The sequence below is a fragment of the Zootoca vivipara genome, chromosome 1 (genome assembly GCF_965207765.1).
Source record: "Zootoca vivipara chromosome 1, rZooViv2.hap1.1, whole genome shotgun sequence".
Taxonomy (NCBI): Eukaryota; Metazoa; Chordata; class Lepidosauria; order Squamata; family Lacertidae; genus Zootoca; species Zootoca vivipara.
The window spans coordinates 18,284,682-18,298,425 of NC_142582.1; the positions used below are offsets into that span (position 1 = coordinate 18,284,682).

The 13,744-nt window shown below is 42.5% G+C and overlaps 2 protein-coding genes across 6 annotated transcripts in view; one reads left to right on the top strand and one right to left on the bottom strand.

Moving 5' to 3' along the window:
- The window catches only part of HAT1 (histone acetyltransferase 1), a 35,420-nt gene extending 30,497 nt beyond the window's left edge, over window positions 1–4,923 (top strand). For all 5 annotated transcript variants that reach the window (XM_088657816.1, XM_088657857.1, XM_088657750.1 and 2 more), the window contains 2 exons: window positions 608–724; window positions 4,535–4,923. In XM_088657816.1, the coding sequence (XP_088513942.1) occupies window positions 608–724; window positions 4,535–4,702 (285 nt within the window). In that variant the 3' untranslated portion in view covers window positions 4,703–4,923. The remainder of the gene's footprint in view (window positions 1–607; window positions 725–4,534) is intronic.
- SLC25A12 (solute carrier family 25 member 12) overlaps window positions 1–13,744 on the bottom strand; it is a 101,682-nt gene that overhangs the window by 83,805 nt on the left and 4,133 nt on the right. The window lies entirely within an intron of this gene.

Here is a 13,744-nt window from a genome sequence, read left to right on the forward strand (position 1 = left end):
ATTAAACATGATTTTTTTAATAAAAAAAGTAGTAGGAGTTAAAAAACAGGATTGGGGTAATATTATGGACAAATAACAGCAAGATATATAGCAGTATGTGCCAAAGAATGAAGCAAGCATTTCCCACATGTTTGATACTATTTGGTTCTTTGGTTGAGCACAAAAGAATGATGTTGATAGCCAAGCATGAACTGAGAGGTAATTAGAATTTCTGACCAGTGAGAAACATTTACAAGAACTGGATCCTTATAAAGAAGAAACCAAGGATGAATATATAGCTTTCCTCCAAGTCAGCAAAGTTTATAAACAAATGGAAAGGAGTAGGGTGTCAGGATTGAATTGAAGGGACCCTCTTTGCTCAACCTCCATCAAACTTGACATTTGCTCCCCTGCCCAGAAGCAAACACTCATATATCATAGAGCGGAAGTAAGATTCAAAGCTACAACATTTGAAGGTCTCCAGGTGAGACAATGGATAAGTGTTTTTAAAGTACATGTGTCAGGGTTTAAAGACAGGATAGGCTACACAAACTTGAAATGGTTTTTTAAACCTTGTATAGTGACAGTTCTTGGTCTTGATTCATATGCCATTTCCCTTGTTTTTAAGCAACATACAAGACGGGTGTATGAAATTCTCCGGCTGCATGCAACAGACATGGGTAATGCAGAACAATCCAGAAGCTACAGATTGGATGTAAAAAGAAGACTGATGGGCCCTTACAAGGTGGCTTTTAACTTACATGGATATTTTAAAGTTGTTTCCATTGTAAACTGTTTATGCCAAAACCTTCGTGTATAATTACAGTATCTTTTTCCTTTAATGCACCTCTTTAAAGCTTTGTCTCTGTACTTTTGTTAAAGTGACAGCCAAGCAATATTACTACAGATACGAAGACGCAGAGTACTTTACATAGTCTCAATAAAACGCAGTGCTAAGGCAATTGTTTTGTCAGTGCAAGGATTTCTGCTTGCACAATGGGACGTTCTCCCCCCTCTTCTCCCCCTGCACACCCCCTAAATATAAGGCTCCTTCCAACCTTATGGAAGAAAATTGATGGGTACACAAGTGGACACTCTTGCACTGGTGGGGCTCATTAGAAAAATGCATCCTTATGAGTCTGATTTCTGATCTCTTGCTTCTCGCAACACTAGACATACAGTGAAGGGGGGGAAAGTATTTGATCCCCTGCTAAATTTGCTCGTTTGCACTCTGACGAAGTAATGACCAGTCCATAATTTTAATGGCTTCCGATTGAGTGCAGGAAGTTCCTGCAGCCAATCGGAAGCCACGCCTTGGTTTTCAAATGGTTTCGGGGGTCAAACGGACTCCCGGAACAGATTAATTTTGACATCCAAGGCACCACTGTAAAGGTAGCATCCCTTTCAGAGAGTATGTGGACAAGAGTTCTATGAGGGTTCTAAACAGATTTCCCTAGTAAAAGGAGTAAACTAGACAAAAGGAAGAAAAAAATACGGTACTATGTATAGAATACATAGCAAAATAAAAAATAAAAAATTCAGACAGAGGCCAGTATTTAGAGGCTCATGCACAAAGCATTTGAGATGCTGCACATGGGATGTTTGTGGCTGACTTTTCCTAGCAGCAGTCCCTTAAAATGCCTTACAGCTCCAATGGGCACCCCAGCCCTCAGGAGAGTTTGAGAAGTAGAGTTGCTCGAAGAGGAAAGCTGAAAAGCCCCTCTGCATGTGTGGGAAGCTGCAGTGATTTTGCATCTTGACTAGCAACAGTTAAGTGGGCTTTTTGTAGGAAACCGTATTAACAGGCTGTCTTTGAATATCTTGAATATCTTTGAATGCTCAACATCAGTCCTCTGAGCAAGTTGTTCAACTAAAAACGAGACGCAATGTTTGTCATAATATAGCATAGAATTCTACAATAACTAATTATGTGGGGCTGGTCTGAAACAAGAGGATTATACAGTGGTGCCTCGCTAGAGGAATGCCCTGCTAGTCGAAAATTCCGCTTAACGAAAGGATTTTCTGATCGGAGGTTGCCTCGCTATACGATGAGATTTTCTATGGCCACCGCTTCGTCTTGCGAAGCGTGGCCATAAAAACCTCCGATCAGAAAATCAGGGCATTCATCTAGCGAAAGGGGAACCAGCTTGTAGCAAGGGAAGAAGGCAAAGGAAGCTCAGGTAAACACACTTTCCCTGCTGCAGCTGGTTCCCCTTTGTGTTCCGCTGGTCTCTGCCCTGGCAGAGACCAGCGGAACACAAAGAGGAACTAGCGGGGGAGGAACTAGGTGTCCGCCCGCTTGCCTTCGCCGAGGCGGCGCTTTCTTGGCGAAGGCAAGGGGGCGGGCTAGGTAGGTGTCCCCCGCTTGCCGACATGGAGCGCGGTTTCGGAGGTCTCCCGAAGCCGCGCTCCATGTCGGGGGGAGGCAGGCACGACGCGGCGGCGGGGGAACGTCTTCCCCTGCCACCGCGTCTTGCCGCGCACAACCGGCATGGAGCGCAGTTTCGGAGGTCTCTGAAGCCGCGCTCCATGTCGGGGGAGGCAGGCAAGACGCGGCAGCGGGGGAAGGTCTTCCCCCGCCGCCGCTTCTCGCCGGCATGGGGCTTGGCAGAGGTGGCGGAAAGGCGCAGCATCGTTCCTTCGCCTTTCCCCCACCCCGCCCGACAGAGCCAGATCCGACGATGCTTCTGAAGCTTCGTCCGATCCGGCTCTGTCGTTGGCAGCAGCGGCACTTGCTCTCTTGGCTCGGGGAAGCGCCTGCCTGCCTTCCCCGAGCCAAGAGAACAAGCGCCGCCGCCGCCACCAGTTCCCCCCGGAGCCCATAGGAACACATTAATTGACTTTTAATGCATTCCTATGGGAAACGGTGCCTCGCTAGACAAAATTTTCGTAGGACGAATTGAGTCCTGGAACGAATTAATTTCGTCTAGCGAGGCACCACTGTACTGCATGTTTTGCACTTTGCACTTTGAAATAAGCCAGTTATATAAACCCAACCAGATGGGCAGGGTATAAATAAAAATAAATTATTATTATTATAATTATTATTATTACTAATTTTCATGTAGGTAAAAATCAGTTCCAACCTTCTGTTCCCCAAAATCTTATGTAACAGTTACTAATCCATTCATAATATCCACATAATATGAACTGTGTATTTTAAACCAAAAAGCTGAAAGAGCTTTCCACTTTGTGAATGAATGACAGTAGATCCTTCCAGATCACCCTTTTCTCCCCTTGTGGGAGGACATGGAACTATTTTATCTTCCATGCATGAGAAAGCAGCTTGAGGTGTGGATTTTTGATTGGAAAAAAAGAGCAGGAAGGGAAAGCGTTAATATAGCTTTGTAGCCATGGGGGACAAGTAATTTCATGCAGGTGGATGAGTGGGGTGGTGAAGGAGAGGTGGAGTGCTTTGTGCCCTGTACATAAACTAAAATGGCTGCCAGAGGCGGTAAACAGGCTAGTAACTTATGTAGGCTTATTTACAAGGTTGTCTTAAAAAGCCTCACATCCATCACTTGGTCAGTTTTCTATATATCATCTAAGTGTGGCCCTAATTTTATACCCCTGATATTTTGAGAGAGATTCCGCGTTGTCAAATGTTCCTTTATATTACAGGGATACAATGTAGGGCCTCCGTAAGTAAAGAGTACCTTCAATATTTTTTTTAAAAGACACAGCATGTGGTTTAAAATGATCAAATAATTCAACTAGAAAAGAGCACCCGATGAAATGTAACATTCAAGGAGGCTGAGAGGGAAAGACAAAGGGGGGGGATTCATTAGCATCCTGTGCCACCACTCGGCTCTTTAAGCATTTTGATCCGTGATCTCTAGATTTCATGCATCACTGGTTCAACACAGAAAAGTTGTGTTACATCTTTTGTAGGAGCTGAACCAAACCATAGCCATGATTAAATCCCATTGAAAGCAAAGGAATTGGATGTGCTCATACTGTATCTGCCTGTTTTTGGTTTGTGCCTTTTGCAGATGGAAAGCAGGGGCTTTTACCCTATACCAGTGATGGCCAAACTTGGCCCTCCAGCTGTTTTGGAACTACAACTCCCATCATCCCTAGCTAACAGGACCAGTGGTCAGGGATGATGGGAATTGTAGTCCCAAAACATCGGGGGGGGGCATGTTTCGCCACCACTGTCCTATACAGTCAACGTACAGTAAAAACTTAAAAATGGGAGGGGTTGACCAGTCATTTGGAATTTCTGGGCAAATCTTTATTTCAAGGAGCATATGAACACAACAGGGTTTTCTGAAGGATCTGTTCCTGAGACCTTGTTTAACCTGGAATGTTTTACCGGTTACTTTTAAATAGCAATTTAGCCCAGGCATCCCCAAACTGCGGCCGTCCAGATGTTTTGGCCTACAACTCCCATGATTCCTAGCTAACAGGACCAGTGGGTGGGGAAGATGGGAATTGTAGTCCAAAACATCTGGAGGGCCGAAGTTTGGGGATGCCTGATTTAGCCTTATAAGGAGCAGTGTGTAGCAATTGCTGCTCATGTGTGTAAATTTCTTTTTGCGTGGTTCTTTTGTAGAAAAAGCAGAGAGAGATTGCTAAGATGAGAAGATGTTTGAGACCAGAAGAGTTGACCAACCAGTTGAACCAAATAGACATAAATTTGCAACACAAACAGTTAGAAGAAACCTTCCAGCAGCTTGTTTCAGATTACCGAAGAGTCCTAGAACGGCTTGCTCAGGCCTGAGGATTCTCTACAGGAAGCGTGCAGATTTCCGTACGTTGTGTTGTGAATTACATCATGATCACTGCTTCACTGCAAAATTTCTTGTGACATCCTAATCACTTCCAAGATGACTGGTTTTCTGTGCGTTTTCAATATTTTCTATTTTTGTGTTGTAGATTTTAAAAAGCTGTACTTAGATTTTGGGGCACTTTGCTGAAATAAAGTAGATTGAGATGCACTAATTGCAGTGTGGTCTGAGTTTTTCTATAGTACTTGAAATGTTAAGCTTACTAATTAAGGTGAAGCAGTACCATCTCAAAGTACAATTGCATAAACATCAGTGCACGCTGAAAAAGAATATAAAGATATTTGGTTGAAAGGTGGGGAAAATAAAGCATAACTTGAATATATATTTTCATGGATACAAAATGATGAAAGTAAGTTTTACTCCTAACCCAAATTAGATGGGAAGCCTGACACATCCCATATCTGTTTTGAGCTCTAGCATTGTATCTGCTCTTTATAAACAAGCATTGCAAAGCAGAGTTCTGAACTTTATTCTGGCAGTGACTTTATCTTTCACTTACAAATGTCATTTTATAGTACTAAGAATGCAACAACTGCAGCTATCAATACGCCATGAATGATCATTTACTTAAATGATTTTTATCCTGCCTTTCAGCCAAGAAGTCTCCCAGAGAGGCTTATATAAGATCAATAAAAACCATGAGAAATCACTAAAACAGTAAATTGTGAATGTGCGTGTGCATGGTCTTTAAAAAGATGTGTTTGACACATCTTTAATGATGATGACTTGTTTTGCTGTCTTCTTCCTTTGCTCACGGGATTAAGTTCTCCTGCCCTCCATAAGGAACAGGAATGCTCAGGCCTAGATGGAAATTATGCTACACTTTGCCTTGCTGACCTCTCCTTGAAGAAAACACCACTAAAGGGCTTCTCTGCAAAAAGCGCGACCTTTCATTGATTTAGATTCTACCTTCTTTTCCTTAGTCCCAAGGAGCTGCATTTAAGACAAGACAGTAGTACTGGCAGTGCTGAGGCCACAGATTGGGCGGTGTCCTCTTTACCTACCAGTAAGTCTCCAAAACACAGAGTCAAGGTCACATCCTAAGACAGTCACGAGTGAGTGATGTAGACTTAATAAGCAGGGCTGCATCTCCATCTTCAGTACAATGTGTGTGTTCTTCATATTTCCTCTTTCCCAAGATTTGCTAGAGTAGATCCACTTTCTCTAAGCCCTTGTGCTATTCAATGCAGATTCCGTCTCTTGAGTGGAAGCTGCAAAAACAGGTTGCAGTGTGTAGTTCAGGTTACCTTTCCTTACCTGGGCCAGTTACCTGTCAAAGCTCCCACTTGCCATGCTTAGAATCGCTTTCAGAGAATTACGATTCCAGTCGATGCCCTCGGCGGTGTTGGGTGGACGCTACGGCAAAGTACATTATGAAGAATGACTTTGTCTGTGTGGAGGACCTGTGCCACCTCTTATTGCAGTTCCCGTTATATATAGACCCAAGAGACTGATTCATAAAACCCATTTCTGAATGGAACTCACTTGAATAGGGTGGAAAGGGCGAAATGGCTGCTGAGCGATACTGATGACTTTGTAACGTATAAAGTAGCACTCTATGCAATGGCAGCTAAGAAGAATTAGATAAAGAGGAAAGAATTAGATAAAATAGCTGTCAACTGCAAAGGGGATTCGGATATTTAATTTGGCACATTTTACTAGAGAATCTTCTGCTATTATATTTTATGCAACAAACCATCTTAGTAGTTGTGACCGTGGATTATATTGTATGTGTGGTGCCTGATTATTTTTATGGTTATTATTGCTGTTTTCCCTTTTGTTATTTTTCTGAATGATGCCATGGTCTATGGCTAATGCAATAAATGTCGATGATGATGATGATGAGGTTAACTTTCCTGTTTCTTAACAACCACCCAAAAATATGTTCAGTCTTCAATTGGGCTGTTTTGAGTTTTTCCTCTCCTTTGTTTCCCCGCCTCCCCTAAAGACCTATGCAACCATCTGCAAATTCTGGGGCTCTCCCAAGTCTGCTGATACATCCTCCCTCTTGGCATGGGTGGTGCTGTTTTGGCAACAAAAGCAGCAGCACTCAAAACTGAGATTGCTATTCATGTGTATGGTGATGACATGAGACGCATGGTTCGTAGAAGTGGCATTGATACTGGCTTGGATCCAGAGTACCATATAACTAGCTCTGCATTCTCAAGGCAGTCCTGGCTGCCTGTTTCTCTAACAGCAGTCCCACCCACCCACCCAATTGCCACATGGCAGGCCTCATTTTGCACTCTGGGGAATTGCAAAAGCAGGACGTGATGTGCTGTGGCAGGAAAAGGTCTTGAATGCGCCCAAAGAAGATGTGGCTTCTGTCTGTTGTCAATTCATGTGAGACCACCCAAGTTTGCATTGATAGTAGAACACGAGGGTCCTGCACTGCAGAGGGTTGGACTAGATGACCCCCTGAGATCCCTTCCAACTCTACAATTTGATGATTGAAGATGTTGCTGCGTGGTTGTGTACATCTCTGGGTTATTTGTAGGGCATAAGAATTCGTTCATTTTTTCCTCCAAAATATAGTCCAGCCCACCACATGGTCTGAGAGACGATGGGCCGGCCCACGTCTGAAAAAGGTTGCTGACCCCTGCGGTCAATTCAGTAGGGGCAATTCAGTGGTTGCTTTCAGGTATGTATTAAGGGGTTAACACAAAACAACATTGCAAGTATTTGAAAACCCACCCCTTCCTATTTATTTTAAACTGCAATATTTGTGGATATGGGGGAAAACACGAGCAAAACAAGTCCACCCCTTTCTCCTGCAATTAATTCAGTGTAATACTACAAATGATTGCTTAGCCATCGTTTTTATTAAAGATTTTCTTGTGTAACAAAGAAAAATACATATCGTGTCTCCACTTTCGATTCATGTAGTCTTTTCCAAAGTTCGTTTGTTTACATTCAGTTTGAAGTTATTTCCCTTCTTTTTAATAGATTGGAACTCTCCGGCCTGAACTCATCTTGAGTTGTGGTAAATCAACATAGCCAGAATGGTTCATTCTGTTGCAATGCAGGTTAGATTAAACACACAGGAAGGCCACATGAGGTCTGAATGCAAAGAAAAGGGAGAATAATAAATGCTCAGGATTAGATTATATAGGACTGGGCAATGGTATAAGATGGAGGAACACCTCACAGCGGCCAGCTAAAGTCAGTCTTGTGTGGGCTACTTAAAAGGGGGGGAGAAAGAATAATTGGTCTCCTGATATAGTTACAGTTTGGTAAGGCATATTCATCATTTCCCCATGGTTATAACATCTTTGTTACATTCTCTGGAAGAGCAGATCATGGTTCATGTCTTACATTACTCCAGTAACCAAAGTGGGGTGGGTTATCTGAAGTCCTCTGGGTGTTCCTGGATTGTGGTTCCCATAATCGCCGATCACTGGTCATGCTGGAATCCCACAATATCTCCAGCTCCACAGGTTCCCCATCTCTGCTTGACCTACGGTACTATAATAACACTGATGGGCCAGTGGCTCATCTAATCCTACATCCTCTTCTTGCAGTGGCCAACCAGTTTGCCTATGGGGAGCCCATAAGCAGGACCTGAGCAAAACGCCACTTGTATTCAGAGGCATGCTACTTCTGAAAAGTGGAAGGAGAGCATCATGGTCGGTAGCCTTACACTCCCATCAGAAATTACCCACCCCAAACTGGCCAGTGCTGAATTTCCTTCCTGGGAGCACCTCAGAGCAGGTGCACCCAAAGAAGTGTGAGAGAAAGCCCACCTGGAGAAAAGCAGTCCAGGCATTCTGGTCCCAAGCAGTGAAATGATGTGATTTTTCTGTAAATTTTCCAGTTCGCATTGGGCAATTCGCTGTTGCCCTCCCGGTCCCGCTTCCTGGCAGTTCTCCTTTTGAACTCGGTGAATTTGTTCTCTGACTAAGCATCCATATGTTCTTTTTTTTTTCTTTAGAAAAACATGTTTTTATTGAAGTTTTTCTTTTTCTTTTTTTTAATGTTTAAAATAGGCTTTATTTAGTTATTAAAAGTTACAAAACTTTCAAAGATATTTACAGGAAAAAAGAAAAAAAATAGGACAAAAAGAAATAGAGTCAAAAGAAAAACATTTAACAAAAGCAGAACATCAAAGAAAATTTAGCAAAAAACACATTCGCAAAATCATATAGACCATATAAACCTTACATAAATCATATACTAAAGTAATCAACTAATATTAAACTCCGTCTTCGTACAAAACAAAACAAATTATAACAAAAGCAAAATGTAACATACAAAAAGGGTAAAAAAGGGAGAAAAACATAAAACAGATAAACAAAAGGTTACCTCCCGTTATTTACAGCACGCTTTCCTTACCATATCCGTTTTCTCTTGCTATAATTATTACTTTCCCACGTCTTCCTTTCTTCTTAATGTCTATAAGTTCAACCTCACCTCTCATATTTTCAGTCTAAGCACGCCATTAAATTGTTTTTTTATTTTTTCGCTTTCCAAGTAGTTCTGTACATATTCCCATTCCTTCATTATTTTCCCCTTCGGTACATTCCTAATTATTGCCGTTAGTTTTGCCATCTTCAAATAGTCTATCATTTTTTCCTCCCACTCCTGGACCGTTTCTTAGTTTCTTAGTTTACAAAAATACATGTGTTGTCTCTTTGTTCAAGTTGTTCTCCACAGATCAGTTTCATTTGTTGCGAGACATCAGTGTTACATACAGGGTTAGGTTAGGAAGAAAAGAGGGGGAAAGGGGGAATGGTAAGTGGTGGGTGCAACGGATCCCTTCTACCCAACGCTAAGACGGTGTGATGGTTGCCCCTCTTACTCTATTTTCAGAAGAGCACCTACGGAACCCATCTTCTCTCTCACTTACTAAAGGAACTCCTAGGGAATCCTGAGGCAAAATCCACCTCCCTATTTCCCTACAGATCATTTATAAACCCCTCTTCAATCTTGGGTTTATTAGTAAGTGGAGTTTGCTTCCAACACACGTGGCCAGGTATCTTATCGAAGCTGTTTGTGCAACTAACCCCTTTGTCCCCAGGGAGGAGATTCCCTCAGCTTGAAATCCCTCACTCTAAAAGCTTGCCTATCCGCTTAGGCAACTTAGTGACACACCGCTTCAGCCTATAGTGTGTTACTCAAGGACACAAACTATCGACGCCACTCTTAAAGGGAAGTTTTTGTCCTTTAAAGAGCCTCCACCTATACTGTTTTTGATACCGTGGTAGAAATAAGAAAGACGATTTCTCCTTGGCACATAAAAGATGAAAGTTTACTAACTCAAGTTCATAATGGTTGCGTTAAAGATTCATGCGTGTACAAGCTTCATTACTGTCATAAGTTATTATTGTCAAACACGTAACATGGAACTTGCTTATTCCTCATCTAAACCCTCCGTTATCCTGACCCTGCAACCACCCACATTCCCACTCCCTTGCGCTCTCCAACGGACAAAACGGCTCCTTCCTCCTTGTAAGCTCCAAGCAGACCTGCCTCCATTAGAATGTCCAGTCAATCACAGGCTGGATGTGGGTTTAACCCTTGCAAAGCCAGGCTAAAAAAGAAATAAAATAAAACTATGTCAATTCGTTACAGTGGGGTCGGGTAGTTATGCTTCTATTCTTCTACTTAGTGCAGGGGTCCCCCAAACTAAGGCCCGGGGGCCGGATGCGGCCCAATCGCCTTCTAAATCCGGCCCACGGACAGTCCGGGAATCAGCATGTTTTTACATGAATAGAATGTGTCCTTTTATTTAAAATGCATCTCTGGGTTATTTGTGGGGCATAGGAATTCGTTCCATTTCCCCCCCCCCCAAAAAAAGAAAATATAGTTCAGCCCCCCACAAGGTCTGAGGGACAGTGGACTGGCCCCCTGCTGAAAAGTTTGTTGACCCCTGACTTAGTGTATGTGTGGGGTTTTGTGTTGTATGGGTTTTCTTACAATTCACTTGTATTTCCTTGGTGGTGAGAGAGGTTGGGGTAGTGTGGTTGGGTGTCTTTGGTTGGCTGTAGTGAGATTTGTTTTTGTGAGCGGTGTGTGTGTGTGTGTTTTTGAATCAGGTTAGCCAGATTCGTATGCTGCCGGTGGATTCTTGCCGTTGTCTTGTTGGGCTGTGTATGTGATAAAAGGGGGACCATACCAGGGTGAAGGCATCTTCTTCTATTTGTTTTTTTTAAATATATTTTTATTGGTTTTATAACAAATACAAAAATACCAAAAAAAAGGAAAAAATAACAAAAAAGAAAAAGATAGAAAAAACATTTCTTTAACATTACTCAAATATATTTCTTGCTCTCTCGACTTCCTCCTTCCCCCCCTTCCACGTGTCTATATCTATTGTAGCACTCTCTACTTCTTACCTCATTTCTTCTTCTAATGTACTTATTATAAATATTCTTCTTGATCCCCTTTAACCACACATTCCCAATATTTCAAAATATCTTTTGGATCTAGAAATCTTAATAATTATTGTACATTCAAACTTGTTCCCTTCTTACTAAATCTAAATGCTTCTTCAGCCTCTTTGTACTTCCACTTCCCTTGTTATCTGTTTTTGATCTTATAATTCTTTTCCAAATAAGTCTTAAATTTCTTCCAATCTTCTTCCACCGACTCTTTTTCCCTGCTCTCAGATTCTCCCAGTCAGTTCAGACAGTTCCATAAATTCTATCAGCTTCATCTGCCGGCATCTTCTTCTATTTGTCCCCATGTCAGTTTCAGTTTATTGGTTAGTTTTTCTAATAAGACTGTTTCCTGTACTATCTGATACCATTGGTCCGTGCTTACTCCTGACAGGTCTCTCCAGTGTCTGGCTATGATGCTTCTGGCTGCTGAGAGTAGGTGGGTTATAAGCTCTTTATGATGTGAGTGGGCATTGTTATCTTGGAAGATGTTTAGTAAGGCCAGTTCTGGGGTGACTTCTAACACTTGCTTAGTTATTTCACATATTTCTGCATGCATGTGTTCTAAGCAGCTACAGCTCTACCCAACCACGGCGAAGCTTTTGCACATTTTTGAAATATTACAAACTACTGGGAAGGTTGGTGTTTTTTTCTTTGGGAAGGGGGGCAATTGATTTGCATCCAGTTCCAGTGAAGATCATCTTTTTTTAATGGAATCAATTATCCAGTGACAGAGGCCTGAGCCTTGACACTATTTCCTACGCGTACCATGCCCATTGTCTTGGGGTGGGAGTGCGCAGGGAGGTCAGGGGACAGGAGAGAAGACAGAGAGAAAGTCTGGGTGACAGCAAAGAGAGCAGAGCTGTGGGCTCTCTGTTCCCGCAGCAGCTGGATCTTTTCTTCTGCTGGTGATCAGGGGAAATGTAATGCAGTTAACGTGCCTCAAATACGAAGAATGCGCCCTGGTTAAGACTGCTCTGCACCGTTAGAGTAGATTAGAGCAAACATAAATGAAATTTGGTTCAATGGAAAGGGAGGGGGTGGAGATTCAGCATCTGCCACCTTTGTTCCAAGCACATTGCAATAAGCAAATGTCTAGTTTTTAAACTCCCCACCCACTGGGCAGTTGCTTTTTTGTTGGGGGGGGGGGAAACCCTGATTATTAAGCATTTTTCACGGAGGTGGAGGGGGCAATCGAATCTAAAATGTATTGACTAAGTGAAAGAAAAGGTGGGGCAGTATGTTTAAAAAGCAGAAGGGCTGCATGAGTGAGAAGTGAAATACTTTTGAAGAAACAGTGGGAGATGATATTAGAAATCATAGAATTGTAGAGTTGGAAGGGACCCTGAGGATCATCTAGTCTAGGCATGTCCAACAGGTCGATCGTGATCTACCGGTAGATCACTGGATGTCTGTGGTAGATCACCGGTAGATCAGTGGCTCCCCCCAAAGAAGCTAAAAAACTTTGGCTCCCCTAAAAAAACCTCAACACCTTTGTCCTGCACCCCTAAAATGACCTGAACCACCAAAAACAGGGCTTTCGTTCCTAAAAAAAAAGCTCAATATCGCTTCCTTCCTAACTAAAGAAGCTCAACAACTTTTACATGAACTCCAAAAAACAGGGCTTTCCTTCGTTAAAAAAGCTCAACAACTTTGACCTGAACCCCACAAAAGGGGGTAGATCACTGCCAGTTGTTAACTCTGTGAGTAGATCACAGTCTCTTGGAAGTTGGCCACCCCTGATTCTAGTCCAACCCCCTGCAATGCAGAAATGTGCAGTTGTCCCATACAAGGATTGATCTTGCAACCTTGGTGTTATCAGCACCACGCTCCAACCAACTGAGCTACTGAATATCACTAGTCCCACTTGACTAAAATCAAGGGAGGTCCATGGCGCTCTGCCCCTTCCATACAAAGAACCTGACCAAAATGGTAAGTTCAGCAAATGATGACGAGACAGGGTTCTCCAGACTTGCTTAAGGAGTGCATGGCAACCCAAATGCAACTTTTCTCCTCTGTTTCCCCACCCTTAGCATCTGCTTTGCTTTGCTTACTAAAAGCAATTCAAAGCATCTCACTTAATGAAAACCAGAAGTGTTTCCTCTGTGCAGACAGCCATTCCCTCACCAACACTGTTGGAAACTTAGATACAAAAGCTAATTGCCAAATGGCACCTTAAACCTAGGTCAGGCATCCCCAAACTTTGGCCCTCCAGATGTTTTGGATTGCAATTCCCATCTTCTCTGACCACTGGTCCTGTTAGCTAGGGATCATGGGAGCTGTAGGCCAAAACATCTGGAGGGCCGCAGTTTGGGGATGCCTGACCTAGGTTATTGTCGCCACAATGGAATATTTAGGCGCCTTTTTTCCCTCTGGGGAAATTTGTTGTTGTTGATTTCATTTCTAAACCACTTTATATTTTGAAGGAATAAAATCTCAAAGTGGTTTACAACACATTAAAAAATCAAATAAAACAATCCAGAATAAAACATTCAAGCTTCAAGGAAAATATTTCAGATCTTTCTCTAAGTGACATTTTGCTTTCTCCTATGTTTATTTACCTTGCCGACAAAGGTCCGTATAGTTAAAGCTATGGTT